This window comes from Phyllobates terribilis, unplaced genomic scaffold (assembly GCF_046119375.1).
Source record: "Phyllobates terribilis strain yellow unplaced genomic scaffold, ASM4611937v1 Scaffold_11__3_contigs__length_659146591, whole genome shotgun sequence".
NCBI lineage: Eukaryota > Metazoa > Chordata > Amphibia > Anura > Dendrobatidae > Phyllobates > Phyllobates terribilis.
In genome coordinates this window covers 187,418,215-187,438,048 of record NW_027362771.1, presented here as the reverse complement: position 1 = coordinate 187,438,048, position 19,834 = coordinate 187,418,215, and the positions used below count along the sequence as shown (strand labels likewise).

Below are 19,834 nucleotides of genomic sequence, written 5' to 3'. Positions count from 1 at the left end.
CCATTCCCATTTAATTTAGGTGTATCCATATAAATGGCCACCCTGTACATCCATCTTTTAGCACAAAAGTATTCTGCCAATACATGAGCGGAAATTGCTGTATTTAGTATAGGAAGTGGAGCAAAAATAAATTTAGCGGTTGACCAGGTAACTTTTTATTTCTCCAACCTTCCTTACGAGATTTAGTTTAGTATATATGGCAGCGCCGCTTTTTATACATGAGGTCCAAAGTTATTGGTAATAACATTAAATTATCATTCATAAGTCAATCTATTAAGCAACGGCCGCCCCTTTTTTGGAAATTACAGTACTTTAAGGGGAAACGGTCACCTGTTTTTGTCAACTAATCTGAGAGGGTTACACAGAGCTCAAAATTTAGAGAACTAATAGATTTGCAATATTGAAAACAGAAATGTATCAAAACTGCAGCAAACGGCCCAGTAGTGACACATCGCTGGAATCAGGGTCTCTGCCCGTACATCATGCTGCTTTCAGAGTAGCAAAAACCTAATGACAGATTCCATTGAACTAATTTTCAGTGTATGCGACATTGCAGACATATTGTCCTCGTATAAAACAAAGCTGAATATTCTTCTGCTTTTGGACGGTGTTGTAAACTTGTGATGTGAAAGCATTGCTCTAGGCAGTGACACTACAGTGAACTTCTCCTCTGCGCACATTTATTTTTGGACTGCAGAGATGCTATAGGGAACAAAAAATTAAATTGGATTATAGAACCGTTTTATTTTATTTTCTGGGAAAAAGGCAATAAATTCTCAGAACAACAATGTATATCTAGGTAGAAGAATAAACGTTCTATATACACAGATCCAAAACACGGTTGTCATCAAGCATATCACCAGTGCTAGAATTCTTTTATTATAGCAGATGAAAGCACTATTTAATGGAACTGATAGTCTGCTCAGATTCCCCATGTCACACCCAATATCAGATCCTCTTCTGTCCCCTATAACGCATGCACCTTGAATGCTGACTGCTATTTAAGATGCAGACACAACAGAATATGTCAACTGTAACTTGTAAGTAGACGACCTGTCGCATTGTGATCCGGACAGCAGCTTGGTCTCATCTGGAGGCTGCCCGCTGCCATGGCAGCATGTACTGCAGTGCACGGGAAGAGTCAGATCTCAGGATGCAGGTTGAATACTAAATGTTTGCAGGCGACTTGTGCAGAGCTGTTCTTCACTTGTATTGAGCTGTGACGTGAGCACACTGTACTTGCAGCACTGTGTCAGATAAAGTCTTGGGGATCTGTTTCGAGACATCGTCTTGAGAAGGCAAAGAAAACACAAGGAGGATTGGACATTTCTTATTTAGAATTTTGTCACAATGAAGATCTTGCTCTTGAAGACCTCTGGCTGGGTGACGGAGAGAGAGAAATGGGTTCTACTCCTAGGCTGGACTGGTGTGCTGAAGGAACATGCATTACATCTATTTTCTTAGGATTCTAACAGCGTTACTATTACCTCTGCAGTTGTGGAACAGAGATGGGTTTGGTGCTGCACAATACAGCACATGCCTGCAAGGTGGAGCCTGCATTTCTACTCATCATCTTCATGTAAATCTCAGCAATTTCAACCTTTTTTGAAGGATGCAACGCCCCACTGAATTGCCACTTGTTAAGAAGAAGAACGTCCGAGGAGATGTTTGTCTCAGGAAACAAAAGTCTATGACAAATCTATCATTTGTCAGTAAAAGCACAGAAAATGGCATGCTCTTCTCCTACCAAGCAAGCTGGCATGAAGAGGCCTCCAACTCCCAACTTCATGTCGGTCAGAAGGATGAGAAAGTTCAAGAGACTACTTGCTGTCTGTCAAAGGTGTTCTCCAAGTCTATGCACACTCTTCTTCCTGCTGCATCATGGGAAATGGAAAATGGGACTTCAAGTTGTAGTCTTACCTCACACCGGAAGTCATCATATAAATTTTCTGGAAGTCAAGATCTAGTGATGCTTTCAGTGGCGGGATGTTCCCAGCTTGTGGAGAGCCAGCACAATACGAACTTGTGTGATATTCGCAAGAGCTGGTCTGAGGAAGACGAGGATAATTGCTTGCGGGAAGGAACTGCTTATTTGGATGAGGAAGTCATCATGACCATGCTCGTTGACCTAGAACAGGCATTGTATTGTGAGTCACTTGGTGAGTTAAGAAACCCTTAACAAACTGTAAAAGTCCTGAGTTGTCATCAAATGTAAGGATTTTATCACTCTATTCAGCAATATGAGGTTTTATTTTTAGCTTTTATATGACCCAACCTTCCACAATTCCTGAAGTCTGAACTTTTTAGTAAATTAAGGCATTATATTCACTGGATGAAAAATACTGAGTGTCCATCCTAGATAGGGGATTGCTGCAGTGAATTGAGAGGTCACAGATAATAAATTATGTTATTGCATTGCTTTCTGCTGGAAGTATCTGTAGATACAAAATATAGTTACATTTTCAAGAGCTTCAGGTATTTCCTTCAAGTATGTAGGGGATCATTGTGAGCTATTGCATGTATTATGTGGTCTGTAGGATGTATATTTTATCTGTATACTGTCTAAGCTTCCTATCTTATAATAAAAGTGGGACAGTCTATTGACCAATATAAGTATAAGCCACCATTGTTTTAGTAGTTCTTGGTTTTATACTGTAATTTACTACTTATAATATATACATATCTATATATATCTATATATATGTACTGTATCTAGTAATAAATCTGAGCATATAACAGTCTTTTATGGAAATGTAGGGGTATACTCATGCTTCATTATCACACATGCCAAAACGTACATTTATATGTTCATTTTTTCATCATTGTACAGTACTATGAATGAGATCCCACTCTTTATGTATTCAGAAGTGTGAACACAATTGCAGAAAATCTCCAGTAACAATTGTATGTCAATGGGCAGTTCAGTCATGGTGCAACTTTCTGCTGCAACATCCTTGTGTGTGTATATATACCCTAGACTTACATTATTGTGTGTGTATATATACCCTAGACTTACATTATTGTGTGTGTATATATACCCTAGACTTACATTATTGTGTGTGTATATATACCCTAGACTTACATTATTGTGTGTGTATATATACCCTAGACTTACATTATTGTGTGTGTATATATACCCTAGACTTACATTATTGTGTGTGTATATATACCCTAGACTTACATTATTGTGTGTGTATATATACCCTAGACTTACATTATTGTGTGTGTATATATACCCTAGACTTACATCATTGTGTGTGTATATATACCCTAGACTTACATCATTGTGTGTGTATATATACCCTAGACTTACATCATTGTGTGTGTATATATACCCTAGACTTACATTATTGTGTGTGTATATATACCCTAGACTTACATTATTGTGTGTGTATATATACCCTAGACTTACATTATTGTGTGTGTATATATACCCTAGACTTGCATTATTGTGTGTGTATATATACCCTAGACTTACATTATTGTGTGTGTATATATACCCTAGACTTGCATTATTGTGTGTGTATATATACCCTAGACTTGCATTATTGTGTGTGTATATATACCCTAGACTTACATTATTGTGTGTGTATATATACCCTAGACTTACATTATTGTGTGTGTATATATACCCTAGACTTACATTATTGTGTGTGTATATATACCCTAGACTTACATCATTGTGTGTGTATATATACCCTAGACTTACATCATTGTGTGTGTATATATACCCTAGACTTACATCATTGTGTGTGTATATATACCCTAGACTTACATTATTGTGTGTGTATATATACCCTAGACTTACATTATTGTGTGTGTATATATACCCTAGACTTACATTATTGTGTGTGTATATATACCCTAGACTTACATTATTGTGTGTGTATATATACCCTAGACTTACATTATTGTGTGTGTATATATACCCTAGACTTACATCATTGTGTGTGTATATATACCCTAGACTTACATCATTGTGTGTGTATATATACCCTAGACTTACATCATTGTGTGTGTATATATACCCTAGACTTACATTATTGTGTGTGTATATATACCCTAGACTTACATTATTGTGTGTGTATATATACCCTAGACTTACATTATTGTGTGTGTATATATACCCTAGACTTGCATTATTGTGTGTGTATATATACCCTAGACTTACATTATTGTGTGTGTATATATACCCTAGACTTGCATTATTGTGTGTGTATATATACCCTAGACTTGCATTATTGTGTGTGTATATATACCCTAGACTTACATTATTGTGTGTGTATATATACCCTAGACTTACATTATTGTGTGTGTATATATACCCTAGACTTACATTATTGTGTGTGTATATATACCCTAGACTTACATCATTGTGTGTGTATATATACCCTAGACTTACATCATTGTGTGTGTATATATACCCTAGACTTACATTATTGTGTGTGTATATATACCCTAGACTTACATCATTGTGTGTGTATATATACCCTAGACTTACATCATTGTGTGTGTATATATACCCTAGACTTACATTATTGTGTGTGTATATATACCCTAGACTTACATTATTGTGTGTGTATATATACCCTAGACTTACATTATTGTGTGTGTATATATACCCTAGACTTACATCATTGTGTGTGTATATATACCCTAGACTTACATCATTGTGTGTGTATATATACCCTAGACTTACATTATTGTGTGTGTATATATACCCTAGACTTACATTATTGTGTGTGTATATATACCCTAGACTTGCATTATTGTGTGTGTATATATACCCTAGACTTACATTATTGTGTGTGTATATATACCCTAGACTTGCATTATTGTGTGTGTATATATACCCTAGACTTACATTATTGTGTGTGTATATATACCCTAGACTTACATTATTGTGTGTGTATATATACCCTAGACTTACATTATTGTGTGTGTATATATACCCTAGACTTACATTATTGTGTGTGTATATATACCCTAGACTTACATCATTGTGTGTGTATATATACCCTAGACTTACATCATTGTGTGTGTATATATACCCTAGACTTACATCATTGTGTGTGTATATATACCCTAGACTTACATTATTGTGTGTGTATATATACCCTAGACTTACATTATTGTGTGTGTATATATACCCTAGACTTACATTATTGTGTGTGTATATATACCCTAGACTTACATCATTGTGTGTGTATATATACCCTAGACTTACATCATTGTGTGTGTATATATACCCTAGACTTACATCATTGTGTGTGTATATATACCCTAGACTTACATTATTGTGTGTGTATATATACCCTAGACTTACATCATTGTGTGTGTATATATACCCTAGACTTACATTATTGTGTGTGTATATATACCCTAGACTTACATCATTGTGTGTGTATATATACCCTAGACTTACATTATTGTGTGAAATTTCCTAATTATCAGTTTCATGAATTTTTATTTGATTTATTTAGCTGAAATTTCCTCTATAGAAGATATATAAGACCCATATGCACATTGTGCTAATCATTGTAAAAGCTGCTATCCTTCTTATAAAATATTTCATCTATAAGTGACACTCATGACAATTGTGTTTGCTGTGTCATTGAGGAATATCATCGGTATTAGAATAGGGTTTGGTCCGGTCAAGGGTGTTGTAATTTTAGTCTCATCACTTCCCTTCTCTTCAGTGTAAAAGCCACTTTCCAGTTAATTACCGCTGTCCATGTTCCCAAATCTTCTGCACTGTCAGATGTCCATGTCAGCACGCCTATACGTATAACTCTACTGCCATAATTGACCTGATATTCTCACCGTTGAAGACCAGACTAATATTAAGCTTAATGGTTCAAAAAGTATTTGTCTTGTTATTATACATAAAGTGGAGCATGGGAGCATGCTTTAAAGACGATCTGCCACTAGATTTCACAATACAAACTGCATAGGTTATTAAATAAATGACTAAGACCTGATGTGATTGATGTACTTTCTTTGAAAACTCTTATCAGAATGGCTGTACAATTTTTCTTTTGTTTGGCTTTTCGACTTGATGTTAAAAAAGGCATTTTAAGCTTCCAGCTATTGCTGGGTGAAGAGGTGTATTTAATAATATATGCAGTGTGTAGTAAGAAATCTTATGACGGATTCGCTTTAAAGTGGTTGATCAGGTCTAATAAAAATTCTGCAGGCAGTTAACAGTTTACAGAGATAAATGATGCTATACTGACCAGAATAAATCCCTGTGGCTCTAACACAGGCCACTCCGGTTCACATGGATTGAACCTAGAGTAATGGTGTCCCATTCTTTAGTCACCAAGTAGCAGCAATCCAGTGACTGGAATAGAAACTCATTGGCTGAGCATCAGATGATGTCTTGTTCCAGGCACCTGACTACTGCAACCAATCATAGGCTCCAGCAGTCACGTGACTGAAGAACCGGATGTCATAATTTTTGATCCCAGTTGAGTGCACCAGAGCGGCCTGTGGTGGAGACACAAGGGTTCAGCTGGATGAGTGTAGTCATTTATAATTTTCAAGCTTTAATAGTCCGTCGAGGAACTTTTATTTAATCTGGACAATTCCTTTAAGGACATTTAACTTTTTACCAATTGGATATGAATAGATGTAACCGCAGTAGTCACTGTTGCTTATATCATAGAGATTACTGAGATTATCATTTATAAGGTTGTTCTGATCCTATTTCTGTAGCTAGGGTTGTACAAATTACCTTAATATTTAATTATATACACACATACCCCCTGCAACTTTTTAATTCTTAGTTAAATCTACTTCTACATTGTATATGTATTGATATTACCTGTATTGTAATAAGGTTATTTTCTTTTATCTAGGTGAAGATCCAGAAACGCGGAGAATGAGAACTGTAAAGAATATTGCAGATCTTAGGCAAAACTTAGAAGAAACCATGTCCAGTTTACGTGGGACTCAAATAAGTCACAGGTACGGGTGCCCACCTTGTGAGTATTTCATGTAGGCATTTCATGTCTACTCCTCTTCGGCGTGCTGCTTTTTCCCTGCTTGGAAATCTATCACAAGTTGACGTCTGTGAGAAGGGAAATCATGACCTTGACACGTCTTCAGAAGTGGATGTAGGAGGCATTGATAACCTAGCCTGCTGTCCATTGTTTCATGGATTTCCAAAATGATTATCAAAGGCTTCCAAATCTTGTGATCAACATCATGAGAAGGCTTTTCTTCTGTATCAACTGAGAGCTTTTTATTTTTTTATTATTTCATGTTATTTGTCATTGGTTTTAGTAGCACTAGTATTTACACAGTATGAAAATATACTACAGCAAATATGATGGAATTAAAAGTTACTAAATGAAGGAGTCATATTAGTCCCCTCTTCCATAATAAAATGGTAATAAGTATGAATTTTCTTTATGAATTGTCTTTAGATTAGAAATTCCTTGAAGGAATAGGGTCACCTATTTTGAAGTGTGGTCCCTCGGGATGCTTGCATGTCAGCATAAACTCCCTTATACTGCAGTTACAGAAATGGATGTATGTTATACATTAAATGGTGTTGTAGTTATCCCATTATGCATACTTTGGAATTTTAAAAAGGAAAATACTCACTCCTCTAATATTTGTCATAATTTTTCATTCTCTCTTACATCTTATTCACACGTACATGTCAGTTTTGCATCCACAAAAAAAAGTTAATGATTAATTTGATCGTTTTTCACCTATTTGTGTTTCGTGTGTCTGTTATTTTAACATCTGTGTGTAATTTATTTTTAATGTATGCTAAAAAAATGGAAGGTGGTCCACGAAGGGGTTTCTGAAGCTTTTCATAACAACCAGTCCAAGAAAAATGGACTATATCTAATGCTGTCCTCAGATAAGAAAATAAGCCTCAACGTTTTTGTGCCACTTTTGTCATCGACACTGCCGATCTTACAAAGCCAATAAAGCAGCAACTATCAGTCTTCTTTGGAAAAATCATATACAATTGTAGTGTTTTCGATGAAGTTATAGTCAGAAATGAGAAGTATATGTAGTTTATAGATTTCCCTTTATTTAGTATACACTCCCATGTCTATATGTATTTCTAAGATTAGTCTAATATTCTACACTGACTTTGTGTTGTACTTGATATAATATGCAGTATTGATTTATCTGGAGGTTTTTTAATTTTTTTTGTTGTCATTGTTCAGCACACTTGAAACAACTTTTGATAGCACAGTAACAACTGAAGTAAGCGGGAGAAGTTTGCCAAGTTTGACAAGTCGATCCTCTACTGTGACGTGGAGACTTGGACAGGCTAGCCCAAGGCTGCAAGCAGGTGATGCCCCCTCTTTTGTTGGTGCTTATCCTAGAAGCAATACAGGACGCTTCATCCACACAGACCCATCACGCTTCATGTATACTACGCCTCTTCGGCGTGCTGCTGTTTCCCGACTTGGAAATCTATCACAAGTTGACATCTGTGAGAAGGGAAATCATGACCTTGACACGTCTTCAGAAGTGGATGTAGGAGGCTATATGAGTGATGGCGACATTCTTGGAAAGAGTCTGAGATCTGATGATATCAACAGTGGGTGAGTACATTTTTTAGATTTTATATCAGTTTTAAATAATTTTATTTTGTTGAGTAGGGAAATAATGAATAATATGTAAGTGTTCAATAAATGTTCAAGAAAAGAAATATATATATATATATCACTTCTACATTTATTGAACACTCAAGATTTTTTTAGGTATGTGTGTGTTGATGTGTGTGTGTGTGTACACGGTGGATATAGAAAAGTCTACACACACTTTAAAATGTCAAGTTTTTGTCATTAAAGAAGAATTTTACCAACTTTTTGTACCTTAAATGTCACCCAGAATCTGTACAATTCAATTAAAATATAAAGTTAAATCTTTTCAGGTGGGAAAAGAAAAATAAAGAACTAAAATAATATGGTTTCATAAATATGCACACCCTGAAACTAATACTTTGTTGAAGTACCCATTGAATTTATGACAGCATTCAGTCTTTTTAGGTAGAAATCAGCATGGCACATCTACAACTGGCAATCTTTGCCCTCTCTTCCTTGTAGTAGTGCTCAAATTCTGTCAGATTGCGAGGACATGTCCTGTGTACTGCCCTCTTTAGGTCAACCATAGATTTTCAAATGGATTCAAGTCTGGGCTCTGGCTGAACCATTCCAAATCTTTGATCTTTTGGTGAAGCCATTCTTTTGTAGATTTAGAGGTATGCTTAGGCCATTGTCATGTTGAAAGGTGAAATTTCTCTTCATTTTCAGCTTTTTAGCAGAGCTTTAAATGTTTTTTTGCAAAATTGACTGAGATTTGGAACTGTTCATAATTCGTTCCATCTTGACTAAAGTCCCAAGAACAGCCCCAAACCATAATGCTGCCTTCACCATGCTTCAAAGTGTGAGTATGGTGTTGTTTTGGTAACTTTTAGTGTTGACCTCTTGGAATTATGACCAAAAAAATCAATCTTAGTCGTCTTAGACCATAATGTGTTTTCCCAATTGCTTTTGGCAGACTTGATGTAGCTTTCAGCAAAACATAGCATGGCTTGGATTTTTTTCTTTGTTAAAAAAAAGGCTTTTGTCTTGCCACCCTACCCTACAGGCAAGACATGTGAAGAATACGAGAGATCGCCAAATGCAGTATACAACCATTAATTGACAAAAATTGCTGCAGGTCTATTAATGTTGCTGTTGGCTTCTTGTAGGATTATATATATATATATGTGTATATATGTGTATATATATATATATATATATAGTATATGTGTATATATATATATATATATATATATATATATATAAAATCAGGCTCCAAAATAAAATCCATATACAGTATTTTCTGATAGTAGACATCCAGCACATTGTGAAAAATGCCATCGTACGCTTTAAAATCTTGGGCGCCTTGATTTAATTTCACATCAAACTGTAACATTTTGTAGAAATACAAAAAAGTTCTTTGTGGCTAAAAGTCTGACCCAAGCATAAACTCACACAAGTAAAAACTCCCAAAAAATAAAAGTTTAAAATGTGTATAGTTCACACATGCTATTAACATCACATTCTTTAGTATTAAATAGATTAAAAAGGTCATTTTATAGTAAACTCAGTCAAAAGTGTACTGATTAGGCAAAAGATGTGATTGTACATGCAGTTGTTCATCTTCTTAACCCTTTAGCCCCCCTAACGTGAAATATCCTTTTTCTCATATAGAAAGGGGTGATAACGTAGCTATTTCTTACTAAGAAATAAGGAAAAAGCAGCAAGAAACCAGGATCACTATATATGTTATATGTGGGTATATGGATAGTGGTGATTATGGCTTGAAAAAGACCACTTGCTGGGTGAAACGCCGCTGTTATCTCATTGTGTGCGCTTTCATGATGCAAATACAATAACAGATCGTTGTTATAATATTCTACAGTGGCATTTTCTTTGATATTGGAAGTATATCGACCTATCATGTTAGAGGATACCTTTAAAAAGTTTAAAAATCTAGCAGATTTTTCTTTAGTTGAGCATGAACTTGTAACTTTTTTCCCTATTAAGGAGTCATTAAATGTTTTTTTCTCAAGATGATAAGTTATCTCCTTCCCAATTGAGATAATTTACTGCATGGCCAATAAGCAATAACTGCACCTTGTTTGCAGATTTGCCTCAAGTATGCAATGAATTGCCGGCAAACTTACAGTATATTGCAGTTTGTTCATGTTAACTGCATGATGTACAATATAATATAGAAACTATTATTTTACAATATTTTATATATTGGATTTCTAAAATTGGGGCATTTTCAAAGATAAAGCCCTAATTAATGCTAGTTAATGCTTCTGACTTTTATAAAAAGCAATAAATGATATTTAGACAGCAATGAAAACATTTCTGAAAGCTGTGGCTATGAATGGCTTCTTTCAAGCTAAGACTCTTGGCATGATGCTTGGTTAATCTCCCTTGACTTTAATGTTTCCCTGGACACCACAATAAATGCCTCTTACTTATACATTTTTTCTGGCATTACTGCTAAGTTTCTTGATGCATTTTTGACAACTTCTTAGTGTGGTAAAGGGGAATTATCATACTTTAAACACTCATCCTCTTTGATTTGCAATTCCACATAGGCTCCTATTCTATTTTTAATCCTTCCACATATTTATGTTATCACATAATTAAAACAATTTCCAGCCTGCATTAGTGTGATAAACAGAGGATTTGTTCCAAAATCTGAGCCTCGATTCCTTTGTGATTTATTTTGGTATTTTTGTAGCATAAGAATTGATTTAGGGAGAACTATATTTTCATCCAAAAACTGTAGAAGGTAAGAAAGAAGCATGGATGTTACAGTACACATGACCTGATGAATTTTCACCATCCCTGGGCGGCACAATTTGACTAAAGAGGTTCAATACTTATGACATGGTAATCTCTCATCTGAGAGAATCGGATCCCAATAAACTGACACTTGGCTTAAGCTCTGATCAGAGTTTGATCCGAGTATCATTTACATAATTGATCTGATTCTCTTGCATGAAAGAATCTACGCTCGTGTGACCCCGGCCTTGCTGTTAGAATAGTGGAGTCAATGCAAAATTGAGACTTTTAAACTTATAACATCCAATGCCTATACAGCCTGACCTCCTGCATTATATTTAATAACATATGTGACCCACCTCCTTCATGTTGCATGAAAGTCTTATGGGCCTTTGCTCAACCCATGCAGAAAGTTCTTCCATCCTATATATGTTGTTTATTATGTCATAGTGATACTAAATGTTGGTGAGATGTTCCTTACGCATAATAAGGGTATTAGCATTTCATAACTGTAGGTTGATGCACTGTTGGGTAATATCTTGAGGAACTGTAGTATAAGTGCTTGGGACCCAAGCCTAAGCATGCCATTTCAGGAGCGATGAGTATCTTGGTTTCACATATTTGGCATATTTCCTGTCCCACTTCCTTTCAGATATGTTGAGTAAGAGCTCAGCCTTACCAGATGTGGGGTGAGTGTACTTAGTGCTCATAAGGGCATTGTGCACCATTTGTTTCTAAAGGACCTCTTGGCTTCACTTGGGAAAGTCATTGTCAGAACACACCACTATAATTTCTTGAGTAAAACTATCTCAGGTAGAAACCATGAGGGCAGAGTGCTTGGAGGAGTGCCTGAAAGGCTCTTTGTTTTGGCAATAAGTGGGGAGTTTCCATACCGGTATCACAACTCTCAGGAATCCTATAAAAATGAACATGTGTTAAAATATACAATCATAAACATGTGTTACTATAATTGCCCCCATTGTACAAATTGGAGACCAGCACTTTTTTACCCCACATCTGCTAAGTTCTTTTCTTGGAAAAGCCATCAATCGTACTTGGGGATATACCGAGCAGTAGAAGTTGTCAAACTTAACATTCCTGTCTGTATTGTGTATGTGATGGAAGGAGTATGCATTTTCAGGGTTACATTTTTGGTTTTCTTTCTTTACCTGTCTATCATTCTATCCTTATACAATAAGCTCTTAGCAGAAAATAGTTAAGATTAGATTGTCAATAAGTTGTGTCCACAGTACAACTCTGGTTAATAACTTTACTCATAGCCAGAGGTGCAAGTATAATTACAATATTGATGTCCTCTCATGAAGAAGATTGTTTTTCGGGCTCCCGTAGGCACCAGAATCTATGTATGACTGCATCCCCTTCAGCCATATACTTGCTCATGGCTTTCAGTCAATTCTGTACAAGGAACTCTGGAATGGATTCCCTTGGTTTTAGATTGCAGTCAATCAGAGTGATTGGCACCTTAATAAATCAGTGGAAGATAATAATAATTTTAAGGATTCATTCTCAGTGTTGTGCATTCCAAAATATACAGGCTCCCCCAAAGGATTTCTTCTATTTCCATCTCCGTGACAAACAGGGTTGCCAACTCGACTTTTTATTTTTTTTCCAGAAAGCTTATTAAAAAATCACAGACAGACAATATTTTTTGTGGACACATTGGAAAATCATAATAAATCATTATATGTGATCCATGTGTACAGCCCATAATTCTGATATGAAGACATTAGCTGCATTTACTGTAAACTATAAAATGGTGATCATTACAGTCAAAAATAATATGTATACGTTTCTTCAACCTCAAAAAAATCACGGACACCTTAACTTTTGCAAAAAAGTGCCTTATTTTTAAACACTGTCCAGGAGTTTCTGGACGATTGGCAACCCTGGTGATCAACCGCTAAGGCGTAAAATAACCTTAGAGAAATTAGAAGACTTTTACACCACAATGAAAACAGGAGAGAATAAAACCTCTGCTGTATAGCAACCTCAATCTGTGAAAATCAATTATTAATCTATCTCAGATGTGATTTTTCTGCTTCTAATGTGTTTTATCCAAGGTGACATATTGTTTGTACTTGACCTTCATTTTACTCACAGTTTATTTCAATTTCTTTGTGAACGTAATCTAAATCTAATCGCTATTTTGTATTTACATTAGGTATTTAACGGATGGTGGACTGAATTTATACACTAGAAGTCTTAATAGGATACCTGACCTTACAACATCTCGTGATGTCATTCATAGAGGGGTGCATGATATTGCTGTTGATGCAGACAGGTAAGATCTGGCACTTTGTGTGTTGATTTTTATATCTCCAAGTATAGAAAAGGTGAACAATATATTGGTAGAAATGTGAAAGTTTAGATTATTTATAATATTTTGTTTTACCAGTGAGAGGACAGGCATAGAATTCATATTTTTAACAGGTTCCCTGTTTGCATGAGAGAAACCACGCCACCTTTTCAGAACACTCCGATACCGGATCCTCCTGCAATACATTGCTTCTCTCAGCCCCTCTATACACAGCCTTTTTTTTGCGGTATATCACTACTCTCAGCTCCCTCTATATACCGCCTCTTCCTGAAATATTACTCCGCTTTTTATACAGCACCCTCTTGCAGTACATTGGTCTTCTCAGCCCCTCTATATACAGTCCTTCATGCAATATAATGCTTCTTCCAGCACCTCTATACGCAGCCATATCCTGCAGTATATCACTCCTCTCAGTCACCTCTGTATACAATCCCTTCCTAAAGTATATTAGTCCTGTTTATATACAGCTCCCTATTGCAGTATATCACTCTTCTCAGCCCCTCTATATACTGGCCCTCATGCAGTATATTGTTCCCTTCAGCCCCTCTGTATACAGCCAAAATGCTGCAGTATATCACTTCTCTCAGCCCCCTCTATACATAAGCTTCTCTATATTCAGTAAGCGCCTTCAGTACATTGCTTCTCTCAGCCCCTCTATGCACAGCCACATCTTGCAATATATTACTCTACTCAGTCCCCTTAATAAAAAGCTATCTCTTGTAGCACATTGCTCATATCAGCCTCTCTGTACACATCCCCCATCATGCAGTATAATCACTCCTCTGAGCACTCTATACACAGCCCCATCCTGCAGTATAACACTCCTCTCAGCACTCTATACACAGCCCCATCCTGCAGTATAACACTCCTCTTAGTCTTTCTATATACAGCCTCATTCTGCAGTGAATCATTCCTCTCAGTCCTCTCTATATACAGCATCCTCCTGCAGTACATTGCACCTCTCTGCCTCTCTATATTCTGCCCCTCAACCAGTAAATTGCTACTCTTAGCCCCACTATACACCATCATGCAGTATAACACTGTTCTCAGCCATCTTTTATTCAGCCTCTTCCTCCAGTACATCACTCCTCTCAGCCTCTTCTATGTATAGACCTCTTCTACAGTACATCGCTCTTCTCAGCCTTTTATATACGATCCCCCTGTAGCATATAACTCCTCAGTCCCCTTTATACAGCCCCATCCTGTGGTATATCGCATCTTAGCTCATCCATATAAATCATTTTCCTGCTGAACATCGCTCCTCTTAACTGTCGATCATTTCTCTTCTTACCTGTATACACTCACACTGCTGCTGCTTCCTGGTAAGAGCTCCGCACAGGAATGTTAGAGGGTCCACCCTTTCCTGCAACATCATCCCTCACAGCAGCAGCTTCATCGTAGAACAGCTTTCCGCAGGAGAGAAGACTACAGAACTGTCAGAACCAGGATGTAGTCATGTGATGACATATGTAGACATTGTACAGCAGGAAATGTTTTCACATGACTGCATTGTAACTCTGCATTTAGCTGTCTCCTCACTGATTATTAAACCAAATCAGACCGAAGCATGTTTTCTCACTGATTCCGTGAAATGACTGTGATTTCAACAACTATTTCAGTCGAATTAGTAAGAACAGGCTGAACCCCACCTCTGAGACTGGAGGTCCTATGTACCTCTCACACGCATCTCCTGCAAATTTAATGCATCTTATAAAAAAGAACCAAGCCATTTTTTGTTTTAATATGAAGTGTATTTGGAACAAAAAATTAGAAATCGGTTGCTAATTTGTGTTTTGTCAGTTTTTCTATATTCTACATGTATGTATAGCTTGGCCACTCTTGTGATATGATGCATGTTATATTCTTTTTATGGAGATAACTAGTGTAATTTTTGTATTTGCTATATATTGTTTAAACACATCAGAGGGTAATTATTACTTGTTCCTTAAGGGGTTTGTGTCATGACTATAACCCCTTTGTGAATAAAAGTTCGCCTGCTGAATATTTGATAGGTGTTGGTTAAACTTCAGTGACCCATGATGCCATGGAATGCAGATTCCAGCCCTGTAGAAGCTGATACAGGGCAAATGTATTACTTCCAAGCAATTCAAATGAATGGCTGACAACATGGAACATGTTGTTGTAAGGTCCACCAGAGCGAGAAGTGCTCTTTGTGAACAGCTCTCCATTCTAACTTTTAAAGGGGACGTCCCAAGTTGGAAATCTCCTCTGTGGTGTCCAAATGCCCTAAAGAGTACGTCCAATACATAAAATGTCCTTTATAAATATCTATTTTTAAGTCCTAACCACTTTTGTAGTTTGCTTATTTTAAAAAAGCATTTACTATTCTCTTTACTTCCTGATGTTTAGTTTGAGAAGAGTCTCAAATGAGACATTATCAAGAGGATGGCCCCCTAGTCACTTCTCCGCAACTTCTATCACTACTCCTAGAAAATGGCGTCACCAGGAGATAGCGCTGCGGCCACTTACCACAGCTTCTGTCACTATCGTCTTCTGATGATGTCCCAAATCATTCGTAGTGATTGTGATGAAGGGAGTAGTAAACACAGATACTTTCACCACCGCAACACTTCTTCTGTCCTCGGTGGCCCGCATCTCAGTTCTCACTGCAGGGGGAGAAGTGACTGCAGGGCCATCCTCCTGATGGCACATCATTTGAGACTGCCCTCAAACAAAACGTCACTTGAGATAAAGTATAAAAAACAAAAAACGATTTAGGAATTAGCAGGATAGATATTATAAATGACATTATAGGTACAGTATATTGCTCACTCTGAAGGACCCCTTTTTATATCACCTTCACAATTCTTGTATCCATTGTACTTGTGAGTTTTGCATGGTTTCTGCTTGCATTTATTTGCAGGATGTCAGAATAATCTCCCGGTGCTGATGTTTTGAGGATACCTCAAAGGCTCTCAATAGGGTTGAGGTCAGGGGAGGATGGTGGCCACATCATGAGTTTCTCTCCTTTTATGTCCATAGAGGCCAATGACTCAGTTTTCTTTGCAGCATGAGATGATGCATTGTCATGTATGTAGATGATTTTGCTACTCATGACAGTGTTCTTCTTTTTGTACCATGGAAGAAGGTAGTCAGTCAGAAACTCTATATACTTTGCCAAGGTCATTTTCACACCTTCAGGGATCCTAAAGGGGCCTACCAGCTCTCTCCCATTGATTCCATCTCAAAGCATGACTACGCCACCTCCTTGCTGACAACGCAGCCTTGTTGGACATGGTGGCCATCCACCAACCATCCACTTCTCCATCCATCTGGACCATTGAGGGTTGGACAGCGCTCATCAGTAAACAAGACTGTTTTCAAGTTAGTTTTCATTTATTTCTTGGCCCACTGCAACTGTTTCTGCTTGTGAACACTGTTTAGGGGTGACTGAATAGTAGGTTTATGCAAAACTGCAAGCCTCTGGAGCATCCTACACCTTGAGGTTCATGGGACTCCAGAGGCATCAACAGCTTCAAATACCTGTTAGCTGCTTTGTAATGGTATTTAGCAGTTGCTCTCTTAATCCAAAGAATTTTTCTGGTAGAAACCTTTATCATTATGCCCTTTTCTGCACAAACCCATCTCTGCACTATTTCAGCCACAAATCTTTTCACAGCACGACAATCACACTTAAGTTTTTGTGAAATATCTAATTTTTTCATACCTTGTCCACAGGCATTGCAATATTTGACCCTTTTCGGCAGCAGAGAGATCCCTTTTCTTTCCCATATTGCTTGAAAACTGTGGCTGCTTAATAATGTTGAATGTCCTTCTTAGGCTGTGTGCCCACGATGCGTTTTTAATGCGTTTCCGCAGCGTTTTTGCAGCTGCGGAAACGCATTAAAAACGCATGATAGAAGGGCAGCAATGTTCCCCAATGATAATCCGCATGTGCTGTGCACATGCTGCGGAAATTTCCGCTGCGGATTATCATTGCGGAAAAGAACGCAGCACTACCAATTATTTTGCGGAAGTGCTGCGTCTTCTCCGCCATTGACTTGCATTAGACCGCATGGATTACGCATCACTGTATATGTAGATGCGTAATCCAAGCTTTCTAATGTGCGGATGGTACCCGGGTGTAGATGAGAGGAGACTCTCCTCCACACCCAGGTACCATTAAAAATTCTGTAAAAAAAGAATAAAATAAAAAATAAATGTATACTTACCTTCTGTCGGCCTGCGCTGCGCTCCTGCTTGCTTCCCTTCACTTTGCAGTGAATTGAAGGACCTGCGCTGACGTCAGAGTCATGTGACGGGTCACGCGACGCTGACGTCGGCAGGTCTTTCAATTCACTGTTGCCGGCAAGGGAGAACGGAGTGAGCGGGACACCAGGGGCCATCGGAGGGTAAGTATGTATTTATTTTTTTATTTTTACCACTCTCTCGGGTCATACTATATAAATCCATGAAGTTTGCATGGATTTATATAGTGTGACCTAGTTGTCACAAGCACTTTCCAAGTGATGCTAATCGCTTGGAAAGCGCTTGTCAATCCGCATGCAGAAATGTCAGTGGGTAACCGCTCCATTTCCGCATGTCCCTGGCAGGAAAACGCATGTACAATCCGCATGTACAATCCGCATGTACAATCAGCATGCGTTTTTTTCTGCCAGGGAGATGCAGAAACGCTCAGGAAAAAATCCTGAGCATTTCTGCATCGTGGGCACATAGCCTGAAGTAGTTTTCTTTTAATTGGGTTCACATGGCAAACTAATTATCACAAGTGTGTGAGGTTGATTTCAGTGATCCAATGAGCCCTGACACACAATATCATCCATGAGTTTAATTGAAAAACAAAAAATGTATTCTTTATGACTCTTAAATTCAATTTGCATAATAACTTGAAACGCGGTGAATGAAAAATTTGACTATATTGAGGCAACGCCTTTAATTAGTAAAGTCAAGAACAGAGTAAGAGATTATTCTCAATGGGGTGAATAATCAATTGCAAATTGTGTTTCACGTTTTTTTATGGTGCCATTGCTGGGTGGGTAAATGGGAGCTGTTACACGTGAAGTATCTGTGCATTCAATTTATACATTGAAAGAAATGTGCAATTCTATCTCCAGGTGACAAATACTGGAGAAACCCCTAAATATGCACCAAATCTATCAAGCATTGCGCACCATAGATTTGGAGTAAAACATGGCAACACGACCTCAACTAAAACTGACTTAAAAAAATCCCCTGATGGTAAATGTCTCCCTATGATTTGCTTTTGTTTGGTGTCGTAGAAATGTTTAGACGGTCTGAATATTGAATAGAACAGATAACATGTCTGCCGCTGAGAACATCCCGGCCCTGTCTGAGAAGGATATTGTCCCCATTTTACATTACACTGTTGGTGCAGAAGTTACGGTTTTATGAAATAATACTAATCAATGAATTGATTGATAACTTTAGTGACTTGCAGTGCGAGAGAATAATTTTATTTCCGCATGCCTGGAAGGAGCTGCAGTTCCAGAGTCATTAATATTTCAGATATACTGAACATACTTTATGAAATGTTTTCTACAGTTCCTACATCGGATTAGCCTTCAGTAGTGCTGTCACTGCAGTCTTATTGCTGTCTCTGCAGGCTATGCTGTAGTAGCAGTGAATTGCTTCTTCTATCCAACCGCTTCTTGCTTGCATGAGAAAATGAATAGCAGCTTTATTGACCCCCCTGAAGCAACATCAGCAAGATATAGGTCGAAATTGAGATGGTGGATAGTTGTTTCGATTTTCCAATCTTAGATGTGTATGATTTGCAATTATCATGACAAATTAATGTTTTTAGAGAAGAGAAATTGAGCCCACAAGCTGTGAAACTGCCAAACAGGTACCGCAACACTGCTCAAGAACATTCTTCACCCTGCCGGTCCATTTAAAGGGAACCTGTCATGTTGTACATAGAGAAGGAGATGCTGAGAAGAATTACATGTCAATGGTTTGTGAGAATGATTTTTGGAAAATATTCAGTATAGTTTGTATTTTTTTTATTAAATCCCCGGTGTTTGTGTGTATGTGAGTCTAGTGGGTGGTCCTGATTGAAAGTTTTTCCTGTGTATGCAGAGATAGCTGTCAGTCACTGAAATGGACCGTCTACTGGATTCATATGCAAACACCAGGGATTTCAGTGACTAAAATGCAATTTTTCTGA

The 19,834-nt window shown here is 37.4% G+C and overlaps 1 protein-coding gene across 13 annotated transcripts in view; it reads left to right on the top strand.

The window, feature by feature from the left end:
- NAV3 (neuron navigator 3) overlaps positions 1-19,834 on the top strand; it is an 837,776-nt gene that overhangs the window by 676,213 nt on the left and 141,729 nt on the right. For 12 of the 13 annotated variants that reach the window (XM_073651894.1, XM_073651888.1, XM_073651886.1 and 9 more), the window contains 3 exons: positions 6,861-6,969; positions 8,193-8,576; positions 13,510-13,629. In XM_073651894.1, the coding sequence (XP_073507995.1) occupies positions 6,861-6,969; positions 8,193-8,576; positions 13,510-13,629 (613 nt within the window). Of the gene's footprint in view, positions 1-1,079; positions 2,160-6,860; positions 6,970-8,192; positions 8,577-13,509; positions 13,630-19,834 lie in introns of those variants that run through there. The other variant, XM_073651893.1, reaches the window with a different exon arrangement.